At 40.3% G+C, this 13,494-nt stretch overlaps 1 protein-coding gene across 3 annotated transcripts in view; it reads right to left on the bottom strand.

Moving 5' to 3' along the window:
- Positions 1-62: 62 nt before the first annotated feature.
- Positions 63-13,494, bottom strand: part of LOC122995627 (sulfotransferase 1C2-like) — a 55,931-nt gene continuing 42,499 nt past the window's right edge. The window contains exons 6-8 of one of the 3 annotated variants that reach the window (XM_044370950.1): positions 3,675-3,769; positions 3,439-3,580; positions 63-412 (exon numbers count right to left, since the gene is read on the bottom strand). In XM_044370950.1, coding sequence (XP_044226885.1) covers positions 300-412; positions 3,439-3,580; positions 3,675-3,769 — 350 coding nt within the window. In that variant the 3' untranslated portion in view covers positions 63-299. Of the gene's footprint in view, positions 413-3,399; positions 3,581-3,674; positions 3,770-13,494 lie in introns of all 3 variants that reach the window. The other 2 variants (XM_044370949.1, XM_044370951.1) reach the window with 2 other exon arrangements.

Genomic DNA, 13,494 nt, shown 5'->3' with positions numbered 1-13,494 from the left:
TATGTGATGCAATAACATGATGATTACACATGTATGCGTGTACATGTGTAATGTGCATTATGCATTGTGGAGCACATTTTTATTGATCCTTAAAACATACATTTCCTCTGTATCTATACATTAGGAGGTGCAGTGTTTAAGATCCAGGCTTGAGAAGTGAATCAAACATTTTTTTCTTTTTATTCATTGTTTTTGGTTTTCAGCTAGTGTCAAATTTCTGCCATTTGAGTGCTGCACAGTATCAGCGCATTCGTCTTTGATTTGCAGAGCTGCATCAATTTGGAAAACCCAGGAATCAATTAGAGAAGGGTCCTGAATGGTATGCTGATGTCCTTCATTTGCTTTTCATAATCTTCATCAAACACCTTAGACTGCTCAGGTGTGAAATGGTTCATCCAATCGCCAACTTCACCTGTTTATGAAAAGAAAAACAGAAGAGAAAATGATAAAAGTGTTAGACATATAAATCAATAACAATATATGTAGTAATAAGAAAATAAAAAAACTCAGAAGTTAATTATAACAACTTCCTGTTTCATGGCTGAACATCAGAATGTTCCGCATCGCAATGGCAAGGGTGTTCAGGGAAAACTCAAGATTTTGATAATTTAGATCACAAACTAATCTATATGACACACACTGATTTTGAAGTTGTTATGATGAATTCCTTAGGAGGAGTTTGTTAAAATACAAGGAATGGAATTAACAAAAACTGAACAGTAAATTCAAAATGGCCAACTTGTTGGGTTTAAGCTATGCGTTCAATAGACTTTTTTCTGTGCCCTGGCATGATACATGTGTGTACTGATTTTCATACAAGTCTGTTGACCGCTGTGAAGCCATTTTGCTTCTTGCCGAAAAAATATCAAATATTTTGCCGACACTGACACGCCTGCCAACTTTTGTGACTTTTGGAGTATGTACGTCCCAGACATAGGCGATCATTTAGTTGTAATGATAATAATAATAATAATAATAATAATAATAATAATAATAATAATAATAATAATAATAATAATTAAAGCTGCAAGCAGCGATGATCGGGCCCTCACACCTCATGATGATGGGTGTGGGGGTTGAATGGAGCTCATTGAGTGAGAGTGACAGTTTAGTGATAAAGTGCTGCAGAAAAATAAAATCAAAACTAAAATTTGTAGCTCTGTACTGCAGTTTTTCCTTTGTTAGGGCCCAAGCACCTAGCGGTTCGCTCACACTCTCCATCCAAATGTATGAGTACTTTTCTGTGTCAAGCTGCATTTACTTATTGTCTCTACACACCTAACAGTACACATTTCAATCAAACTTTGACCAGGTCATGTGGGGTCATTTCTAAAAATAAACTTGACGAAAATTAGGAAATTTATTTGTTTTACACACAAACTCATCAAGAGTCTTGTTTACTAATTGAAATTCAAGTGAATGGGCCCAAAGCATGCATAATTTTGATGCCACAGGTGTGAGCAAGACAGACATGTCTCACCCTGCAGAAAATTCTCATCTTCACACCACTGAGATTTGATGCTTCGCCATGTCAGAGGAAGTTGCTATAACTTTATTGTACATGCTCCAGTCTGCACCAAACTTGACATGTTTGATAAGAGTCCCAGCCCGAACATATCTACATGACAATATTCCATCAGTGATGCAAACTGGCTGAATAGCGCCCCCTACGAAATGGCAGCAGAGCAGCCCCAGTAGCAAGCAAAATAGTGGACAAAGGAAGTGATGTTTATCTCTTTCTTGCACCGTCTGAAAACAGCCCAGGTCTGAAGACATCTACATGCCCGTGACAGAAGCCCTTCAACTGCACCGTGGACTGACGTGCGCAAAGGCGCAAGGGCCCGCTCAATGCTGCTTGCAGCTTTAATTTAGTAGGAATTTTCGTCGCAAATCCATTGATACAGGTTTGAAAGTGGTCTGACTTATAGTTTAGACGTCAGACGCCTCAGTTTGGCACAAAGTCCATGCCCAGAGATTGCCTCCCCATTGGTTTCCATTGTAAGGTGCGATGTGGCACTCCAATTTCCGGGGCTTACAAAAAATAAAAAATGATTGAGTTATTACAAAGTTTTTAATAAAATTTGTTCAGCACAGTGTGATAAGTCAAGTATTAAGGTTTGAAGCCGATGCCATTAATGCCCTAGGAGAAGATAGCGTTTATTCAAGGTCCAAAATTGGCACAAAGTCATACTTTTATGGGTGAATTGTGGACTTCCTGTTGGATTTAGGTCAGGGGTGTCAGTGTATGATTTGTAGGTCTTGATGAGACGAATAATGGAGTTTTAATAATATATTAATTATTATTATTATTATTATTATTATTATTATTATTAATAATAATAATAATAATAATAATAATAATAATAATAATAATAATAATAATAATAACAACAACAACAACAACAAAACAACAACAACAATAATAATAATAATAATAATAATAATGATAATAATAATAATAATAATAATAATAATAATTCCTTTGGATACAAGAGGGCTTCGCGCTGGTCAGCGCTCCGGCCCTAATAATAATAAGAAAGAAAGAAACACACGAAATACAATAGGGTCTTCGCCCTTTGGGCTCAGGCCCTAATAATTCCTTCAGGAAGAAGAGGGCCTTCACACTTCAGTGCTCGGGCCCCAATTCCTTTAGATCCAACAGGGCCTTCACACCGCTAGGTGCTCAGACCGTAATGTCTGGGTCTAACTAAACCGACTAAATACTTTTTTTGTTTTTTTCTAATACTTTGAAGTGAACCACGAATCTTCATTTTGAAACACATGCCCTCCCCATAGACTGTATTCAAATAATGGATGTAGCCACTGTGACGTCACCTATTGGTTTGTGGACTCCTGATTTGAAGCCTTGAGTTTGGCATTTTGACCATCACCATCTGGTTTTTTGGAGTCAGAAGTGATGAGAAGTGACCATATTTGGATGAGAGTGTGGCGCTATTGAGGAGCTGATGCAGGCCAAGTGAAGCTGCTGAAACAAGCCACCTAGTGGCTAGCAACCTGTCACTCAAAGTGGCCATGCCCATAATTATGCATAAGTTAAAGCCTTAATAAAATTTAAAATGGTGAGTTACAAAAAAAATTCTTCTGCTATACAGATGTCATGAACGGGGAAATTAGCTATAGTGACCAAAACTGTTCTTTGCACCAGGCTGTAAACATGTTTATTTCTGTTGTAAAGTTGGGGATTTTAACATGGGGCTCTATGGGGATTGATTCGCATTTGGAGCCTCAAGGGGCCATTCAAGGAACTGCAGTTTTTTGCACTTCTGCATTGGCTTCATTTTTCAGCCCCGTGGGTTGCCTCTCAGCCTCCCCCTGCTAATTGTTGATTTTTTGATCAATATATTACTTCTGGACAAGTCTGGGAGCACATTAATGCACCTTTTCTCATGAAGGGAGAGATGGTTTGATCAAAAACACCTGCTGGGATGCAGGAGTAGTTGGCCATTGGGTTCTCCTTCATGTTCTTAAATGATGTAAGCTCCACAATACGAGTGATGACCTCATCATGGAGCGATAAGTCCAGGTACCTCATGATGCGCTCCACTTCACACCGAGGATTCTGGGGGAATAAAAATCTTGTAGGGGTATCCTCAGCAAGCTTTGATAATATTGTATGTAACTGTAGTTAGTGCCCAAATGTTGATCATCATTACCTCTTTCATGTCTTCATAGAAGAGGTAAAGAATGTTCCTCTTCTCTTTCTCCATCCAGTAACCTTTCACATGGTCATACCAAGAGCCCCACGACACTGTGGAAACAAATTCGATTGAGTGACTTTTATGGAAATGTACCTCCAAGACCAGTTAAAAGTGTGTCAACTGTGACTACTAACCACAAATAATTAATCAATCATACGCCTCTCTCTTTCCCATTATGTCCTGTCTGTCTCTGTAGTATTGGCAGTCTAATGCAAATATACACAAAAAAATCTTAAAAATGGATTTTATGTTTCATTTGCCAGTTGGTTAAAGAACTTGGGTCCACTTCCCAGAAGGCACCCTTTAACTTGTAACTACCAGGGTATCTGGACCAAAATCACCATCTTTTAACTATCTACAACTGCAGACTTTATACATTATTGTAATAACCATTTATTTATGACTAAATAATAATAATACTAAATAGTATAATTGCAAATGTGTAAAATGATTTTTTTGCTGTTATAGATTAGAAAGTGAGAAACACACATTTTCTTAATGCTTTTATTATTACAATGTGCCAGACATTTATTCATTATCAATATTTAAGACTGCAGGCTTGATGTCTTACTATAAAGTGAAATACTTTGAGCCTGCAATATCTGATTTACTGGCTACTTAGGGACAGCACACTCATCTTTACTATCACCTTCTAAAATCTTTTTAGTAAAGAGTTTCTCATTTACACAATCAGCTGAAATAGAGCAAAATTAAAGCTGCAAGCAGCGTTGAACAGGCCCTCGGGGCTTTGCGCATGTCGGGCCATGGCACAGTCGAAGGGCTTCTGTCACGGGCATGTAGATGTCTTCAGACCTGGGCTGTTTTCTGAGTTCTTCCCTCATATTTTGTCTTTCTTGACCATTAGTGCAATATATGATTGCAAGTGTAATAGTGTCCTCAGCTAAGTGGGAAAAATATGTGCTATATCACCATAATCAATCGGCAAAAATGAAAGTCAAAAACTAATCATGTTAAATAAACGTGATCTCAATATTGAGGAAAAATAATCATGATTATGATTTTTGCCACAATCATGCATCCCTAAAGACAACATAAATTTTGATTTACATACATTCACACACAAACAGTTTAAATATGTATGTAATGAATTGTTTTCTTTAATAAACTGTTACTTGAACACTTTTCATTATGCTCCTGAATTTCTAAGTGTGCTCCAAAATTTTTCATTTGTGAGCACATGTACTCCTTCAGAAAAAATTAAGCATTGAAGACTGCTGTCAGATGTGTGGAAACAATAAGTAACTGCAGCAGGACACAGGAAAATAGTGGAAAAACTGCAGTACAGAGCCACAAAAATTAGTTATGATTTTATTTTTCTACTGCACTTTATCACTTAACAGTTACCCTCACTCCATTTTTTCCCTTCCCTTCATAGGTCATCCCCACTACTGATCATACATATAAGACCTACAATTATTGCAAAATAAATCATAATAACACCAAACTTCATACAAAGTTTGTATATAATGTACTGTAAGTATGAAGACCTTTCTGCTATATCCTATAAAACTGAGCTACATTCAACTGTCACACCCATCCCCCGCCATTCTTCCCTCCTTTTCCCTGTCAGATTGAGAGCAGGATTTCAGTGCAGTCTTCTAGTGGAAATATCTTCATAAATCCCATGACTTTGGCCAAATCTTACATTCAAAATCACATTTTAGTAGGAATTTTCGTCGCGAATCCATTGATACAGGTTTGAAAGTGGTCTGACGTATAGTTTAGACGTCAGATGCCTCAGTTTGGAACAAAGTCCATGCCCAGAGATTGCCTACCCATTGGTTTCCATTGTAAGGTGTGATGTCGCACTCCAACTTTCAGGGCTTGCTAGATCTAAACCGTTCGAGTTATTACAAAGTTTTTAATAACTTTTGTTCAGCACAATGTGATAAGTCATGTATTAAGGTTTGAAGCCGATACCATTAACCATTAAATTGGCACAAAGTCGTACTTTGAAATTGAGATTGCAGACTTCCTGTTGGATTGAGGTCAGAGGTGTCAGCATATGATTTGTAGGGCTTGATGAGATGAATAATTGAGTTTTGGTTTGATCTCTCCATGACATTCCTACGGGCCGTAGCGGCCGTTTTAGATACATAGGTGGCGCTCTCGAGCACATTTTGGCACTTTGGGTTAATTTTTTACATTTTATCAAATTTTTCACCAGACCTGATGTGCGTGCCAAATTTGATGAGTTTTTAAGCATGTTTAGGGGGTCAAATTAAGGATTGAAGTGGCGTATTAATAAAGAATAATAAGAAAGAAACAAACACACGAAAAACAATAGGGTCTTCACCCGTTGGACTAAGGCCCTAATTAAAGCTGCAAGCAGTGATGATCGGACCCTCGTGCCCATGCGTACGTCGTGTCGGACACAGTCGAAGGGCTTCAGTCACAGGCATGTAGATGTCTCCAAACCTGGGCTGTTTTCAGATAGTGAAAGAAGAAGGTTAACATCATTTCCTTCGTTTGCTGTTTGCCAGTAGGTGGCGCTATGACTTTGATCCAATATTGACACATGGATGTGTTCAGGACAGGACTCTTTCCAAGCACAAAAGGTTTGGGTCTCTTATGATCGTGCATGCCGGAGTTATGGCCATTTGAATTTTCACGGCGAAGGATCGAAATTCGCCGCCCGACCACACCCCCTCGGCAATGTCGAAAACTCACCGTTTTGATAACTTTTCATCTCCCAGGTCTGTAGATGATACTGACCGAATTTCAAGTTGCTGAGGTCAAATCCCTAGGAGGAGTTCGTTAAAGTACGCGGGCTAAAAACGGCAAAATTGGCCTGAAAATCGCAACTTTGAACCAAAATGGCCGACTTCCTGTTGGATTTAGGGTATGGCTCCAAGAGAGTTTTTGGTGCGTCTGGTCATAATTTGTAGGTCTTGATGAGACAAATAATTGAGTTTTGGTTCGATCTCTCTACGACATTCCTACGGGCCGTGGCGGCCGTTTTACATACATAGGTGGCGCTCTCGAGCACATTTTGGCACTTCGGGGGTTAATTTTTACATTTTATCAAATTTTTCACCAGACCTGATGTGTGTGCCAAATTTGGTGAGTTTTTGAGCATGTTTAGGGGGTCAAATTAAAGATTGAAGTGGCGTATTAATAAAGAATTAAAGCTGCAAGCAGCGTTGAACGGGCCTTCGCGCCCTTGCGCACAGCGGGCCGCGGCGCAGTCAGCTAAGCTTCTGGGAACCAAGAAAACGTTTGGAGATGATCAGTGTCAGAGTCTTTTGACACACAATACTAACCAGTGTCTCTCTGTGAGCCCACCCCTCTGTTCACAGACAATTATATATATGAGGGATATTTCTTACAAGTGTGGTGTGCTTTTATTTTTTGAAAGTTTGATTGACATGTGTACTGTCAGGTGTGTAGAGACAATAAGTAACTGCAGCTGGACACACAAAAATACTTATATATTTGAATGGAGAGTGTGAGCGAACCCACACCTTTTTGAACATTTACTGCTTCCACATAGTTTTAGATACAAACTTCATTTGAACTTTAAATGAGTCACGAGACTTTGACCTACAAATCTTGAATTTACATGTGTTTTCTATCTTTTATTGTTTTTGAGATATTAGAGTGTGAGTTTTAAAGTCTTTTCTTGCTCCTCCTGTGATTTTATAATGAGTGTGTATTGCGGAATGTTTCACAGCACTGAGGGAGTGACATCACCAGGAGCAGTTGGAGAGGAGGATATTAGAGAACGCTTCTCGTGAAATATCCTCATAAATCCCATAACTTTGGCCAAATCCTACATAAAAATCACATTTTTTTGTAGGAATTTTCATCGCGAATCCATTGATACAGGTTTGAAAGTGGTCGGACTTATAGTTTAGACGCCAGATGCCCCAGTTTGGCACAAAGTCCATGCCCAGAGATTGCCTCCCCATTGGTTTACATTGTAAGGTGTAATGTCGCACTCCAACTTTCAGGGCTTACTAAATCTAAACCGTTCGAGTTATTACAAAGTTTTTAATAACTTTTGCTCAACACAGTGTGATAAGTCATGTATTCAAGTTTGAAGCCGATACCATTAACGCCCTCGGAGGAGATAGCGTTTGTTCGGGGGCCAAAATTGGGGCAAAGTCTTATTTTGAAAAGCTGATTGCAGACTTCCTGTTGGATTTAGGTCAGGGGTGTCAGCATATGATTTGTAGGTCTTGATGAGACGAATAATTGAGTTTTGGTTCGATCTCTCTACGACATTCCTACGGGCCGTGGCGGCCGTTTTAGATACATAGGTGGCGCTAGAGAGCACATTTTGGCACTTCGGGGGTTAATTTTTACATTTTATCAAATTTTTCACCAGACCTGATGTGCGTGCCAAATTTGGTGAGTTTTTGAACATGTTTAGGGGGTCAAATTAAGGATTGAAGTGGCGTATTAATAAAGAATTAAAGCTGCAAGCAGCGTTGAACGGGCCTTCGCGCCCTTGCGCACGTCGGGCCGCGGCGCAGTCAGTTGAGCTTGTGGGAACCAAGAAAACGTTTGGAGATGATCAGTGTGAGAGTCTTTTTACACACAATACTAACCAGTGTCTCTCTGTGAGCCCACCCCTCTGTTTATCACAGATAATTATGAATTATGAAATCAAAATATTGTTAACCTTAATCAATAATTCAGGCACCCACTGTCGGATCTGTGAGGAACACAGTTGATTATTTGCCATAATTATCAATTATCTAAGATAATTAACTAATTATAATAACTAATAGAATTATTAATATGAACTAACAGATACGAAGCACCACCCGGAAACCAGGACCAATAACCGAACAAGGTAATCTCATAAATGGGAGTTCACCTAGAATGTTAATATCTGCGAGATATCAACATTCAAGAGTGAACAAAGAAGGGTTGAATTCAAGCTCTGACTCCTTTAATCAGCCACTTCTCACAATATGTTACACACAATAATGACAAAAGCACTTCTCTTTAAAGATATAACATTGTTTATTAAACTTAGCAAAATTAACAAAGTTAACAAATACTTCATTCAATAAACAGCTATTCTAAAATCTAATTCTACCAAACAAAACACAAACAGCTTTGCACAGAGTTGGACACTTGCAGGGGAATGCGTGTGTGTGTGTGTGTGTGTGTGTGTGTGTGTGTGTGTGTGTGTGTGTTAGTAGCAAGAGAGGAAGGAGGGAAAGCGATCGTGAGAGGGAGAGAAGCGGCTCTTTTGACCACAGAGAGCGCACGTACGGACGGCAGTCTGTAACGTACGTTGTCTGGTTTCTGATCTCACGGTGGCACAAAAGTAGCAGTTGTCCCGACCGGGAAAAACACAAAATAGTCTAGCGTGGTGAACACAACTAACAGGCAGCAAACTTAAAATACTCCTCAGAGTAAAGCAGAGAAAAATGGACTCGGCGGTCCGTCAACTCACACAACAAGAACAACAGCAATAAAGCTAAAAAGGCTAAATGCTAAACAACAGCAACTGATGCTGAAAAGAACACACAACTAACACTGCCTATGCCCAGAGTTATGCCTCTTACTTGGTCGCTTCAGAAAGTGCGCAGGTTGTGTGTGTGTGTAGTCCGTCTTAATGTCCATCTTTGTTCTTGGCTCGGAGGCAGACGGTGCCGTTCTCGCACGTCGTCGAAAACACGGCAGCTGGCTCTGAGTGGAATGGCGGAGAGAACAGCAGAGACAACTCGGCGAAGACGCGCAGGGCAGAGCCGGTCCACGTTATCCCGAAGTAACTTCATTTCCTCTTTCTCGGGGGAATTTGAGGACGCTGGTTGCAGCAGCGGTCTCTCTCGGGTCCAGGAATGTGTTCGGGTGAACACGGGCAAAGTCTCGTCTCGTCCGACGAGGGGAGTCTTCGATGAGGGGAAAACATGTTCGTGGGGTAGTCAAGCTAACTCACAGGGGAACAGGAGTTACCCCTAGCTCAGTGACATGGGAAAGACGTGTAGTTTGGGCGTGCTCGCTTATAAAGGGGTGGTGATGTCATGGCTGCGTCCTCAGGACGCTCCGCTGTGCAGGAGCGTCTCCGCCAATGAGGGACCGATGTTGACTGCTCCCTGCTGAAGTGTGAAAATCGCAAAGCATCCTTGGAAATGGAGTTTGCTCCACCCTCATGGCAGGTCCATTACAGTTTTAATACGGAGCTCCGGAACTCCAGCCTTCCTGAGTTTTTCCCTCATATAGGCTATAGTTTTTCTTAATCATTACTACAATATATGATTACATATGTAATAGTCTCCTCAGCCAAGTTAGAAAAAGTATGTGCATGTATGAACAACAGCAATTGGAGAAGATGACAGTCAAAAAGTAATCATGTTAAATAATCATGATCTCAATATTGAACAAAAATGATTGTGATTATAATTTTTGCCATAATCAAGCACCCCTAAAAACAGCAAATTGTGATTTACATACACATACACAAACACACACACACACACACACACAGTTTAAATATGTATGTGATCAATTGTAAATATGTATGTAATGAATTGTTTTATTTAAGAAACTCTTACTTGAACATTTTTCAGTGTGCTCCTAAAGTTATATGTATGCTCCTAATTTCTGTCATTTAGGAGCACATGTACTCCTTGAAAAGAAGTAAGGATTGAACACTGCTGTCACTGCTGCAGTCCAAGGGCTTCTGTCACAGGCAGTAGATGTTTACTTTACCCATCCCCCCCCTCCCATTCTCTCTCTCTCCCTCACAGCTGCAGAGAAGATTTTAGTGTACTCTACTTGTGAAATATGCTCATAAATCCCATAACTTTGGCCAAATCCTACATAAAAATATCATTTTTTTGTAGGAATTTTTGTTGCGAATCCATTGATACAGGTTTGAAAGTGGTGGGACTTATAGTTTAGACGCCAGATGCCCCAGTTTGGAACAAAGTCCATGCCCAGAATTTGCCTCCCCATTGGTTTACATTGTAAGGTGTAATGTCGCACTCCAACTTTCAGGGCTTACTAAATCTAAACCGTTCGAGTTATTACAAAGTTTTTAATAACTTTTGCTCAACACAGTGTGATAAGTCATGTATTAAAGTTTGAAGCCGATACCGTTAACGCCCTAGGAGGAGATAGCGTTTATTCAAGGTCCAAAATTGGCAAAAAATCATACTTTGAAATGCACATTGCAGATTTCCTGTTGGATTTAGGTCAGGGGTGTCAGCGTATGATTTGTAGGTCTTGATGAGACGAATAATTGGGTTTTGGTTCGATCTCTCTACGACATTCCTACGGGCCGTGGCGGCCGTTTTAGATACATAGGTGGCGCTAGAGAGCACATTTTGGCACTTTGGGGTTTAATTTTTACATTTTATCAAATTTTTCACCATTCCTGATGTGCGTGCCTAATTTGGTGAGTTTTTGAGCATGTTTAGGGGGTCAAATTTAGAGTTAAAGTCGCGTAACAAGAAAGAAAGAATAATAATAATTAAAGCTGCAAGCAGCGTTGGACGGGCCTTCGCGCCCTTGCGCACGTCGGGCCGCGGCGCAGTCAGTTGAGCTTGTGGGAACCAAGAAAACGTTTGGAGATGATCAGTGTGAGAGTCTTTTGACACACAATACTAACTACTTTCTCTCCGTGAGCGCACGCCTCTGTTTATCACAGATAATTATGGCTTATGAAATTAAAATATTGTTAACCTTAATCAATAATTCAGGCACCAACTGTAGCATGTATGAGGAACACAGTTGATTATTTGCCATAATTATCAATTATCTAAGATAATTAACTAATTATAATAATTAATAGAATTATTAATATGAACTAACAAGCACGGAGCACCACCTGGAAACCAGGACCAATAACCGAACAAGGTAATCTCATAAATGGGATTTCACCTAGAATGCTAATATCTGCGAGATATCAACATTCAAGGGTGAACAAAGAAGGGTTGAATTCAAGCTCTGACTCCTTTAATCAGCCACTTCTCACAATATGTTACACACAATAATGACAAAAGAACTTCTCTTTAAAGATATAACATTGTTTATTAAACTTAGCAAAATTAACAAAGTTAACAAATACTTCATTCAATAAACAGCTATTCTAAAATCTAATTCTACCAAACAAAACACAAACAGCTTTGCACAGAGTTGGACACTTGCAGGGGAATGCGTGTGTGTGTGTGTGTGTGTGTGTTAGTAGCAAGAGAGGAAGGAGGGAAAGCGATCGTGAGAGGGAGAGAAGCGGCTCTTTTGACCACAGAGAGCGCACGTACGGACGGCAGTCTGTAACGTACGTTGTCTGGTTTCTGATCGACAAATCAATTTACTTTCTCACTCACGGTGGCACAAAAGTAGCAGTTGTCCCGACCGGGAAAAACACAAAATAGTCTAGCGTGGTGAACACAACTAACAGGCAGCAAACTTAAAATACTCCTCAGAGTAAAGCAGAGAAAAATGGACTCAGCGGTCCGTCAACTCACACAACAAGAACAACAGCAATAAAGCTAAAAAGGCTAAATGCTAAACAACAGCAACTGATGCTGAAAAGAACACACAACACTGCCTATGCCCAGACTTATGCCTCTTACTTGGTCGCTTCAGAAAGTGCGCAGGTTGTGTGTGTGTGTAGTCCGTCTTAATGTCCATCTTTGTTCTTGGCTCGGAGGCAGACGGTGCCGTTCTCGCACGTCGTCGAAAACAAGGCAGCTGGCTCTGAGTGGAGTGGCGGAGAGAACAGCAGAGATGACTCGGCGAAGACGCGCAGGGCAGAGCCGGTCCACGTTATCCCGAAGTAACTTCATTTCCTCTTTCTCGGGGGAATTTGAGGACGCTGGTTGCAGCAGCGGTCTCTCTCGGGTCCAGGAATGTGTTCGGGTGAACACGGGCAAAGTCTCGTCTCGTCCGACGAGGGGAGTCTTCGATGAGGGGAAAACATGTTCGTGGGGTAGTCAAGCTAACTCACAGGGGAACAGGAGTTAACCCTAGTTCAGTGACATGGGAAAGACGTATATTTCGGGCGTGCTCGCTTATAAAGGGGTGGTGATGTCATGGCTGCGTCCTCAGGACGCTCCGCTGTGCAGGAGCGTCTCCGCCAATGAGGGACCGATGTTGACTGCTCCCTGCTGAAGTGTGAAAATCGCAAAGCATCCTTGGAAATGGAGTTTGCTCCACCCTCATGGCAGGTCCATTACAGTTTTAATACGGAGCTCCGGAACTCCAGCCTTCCTGAGTTTTTCCCTCATATAGGCTATAGTTTTTCTTAATCATTACTACAATATATGATTACATATGTAATAGTCTCCTCAGCCAAGTTAGAAAAAGTATGTGCATGTATGAACAACAGCAATTGGAGAAGATGACAGTCAAAAAGTAATCATGTTAAATAATCATGATCTCAATATTGAACAAAAATGATTGTGATTATAATTTTTGCCATAATCAAGCACCCCTAAAAACAGCAAATTGTGATTTACATACACATACACACACACACACACACACACACACACACACACACAGTTTAAATATGTATGTGATAAATTGTAAATATGTATGTAATGAATTGTTTTCTTTAAGAAACTCTTACTTGAACATTTTTCAGTGTGCTCCTAAAGTTATATGTATGCTCCTAATTTCTGTCATTTAGGAGCACATGTACTCCTTGAAAAGAAGTAAGGATTGAACACTGCTGTCACTGCTGCAGTCCAAGGGCTTCTGTCACAGGCAGTAGATGTTTACTTTACCCATCCCCCCCCTCCCATTCTCTCTCTCTCCCTCACAGTTGGAAGGAAAGATTTTAAAG

This window comes from Thunnus albacares, chromosome 13 (genome assembly GCF_914725855.1).
Source record: "Thunnus albacares chromosome 13, fThuAlb1.1, whole genome shotgun sequence".
NCBI lineage: Eukaryota > Metazoa > Chordata > Actinopteri > Scombriformes > Scombridae > Thunnus > Thunnus albacares.
The sequence above is the reverse complement of the archived record's forward strand: the minus strand, read 5'-3'. Positions and strand labels throughout refer to the sequence as shown.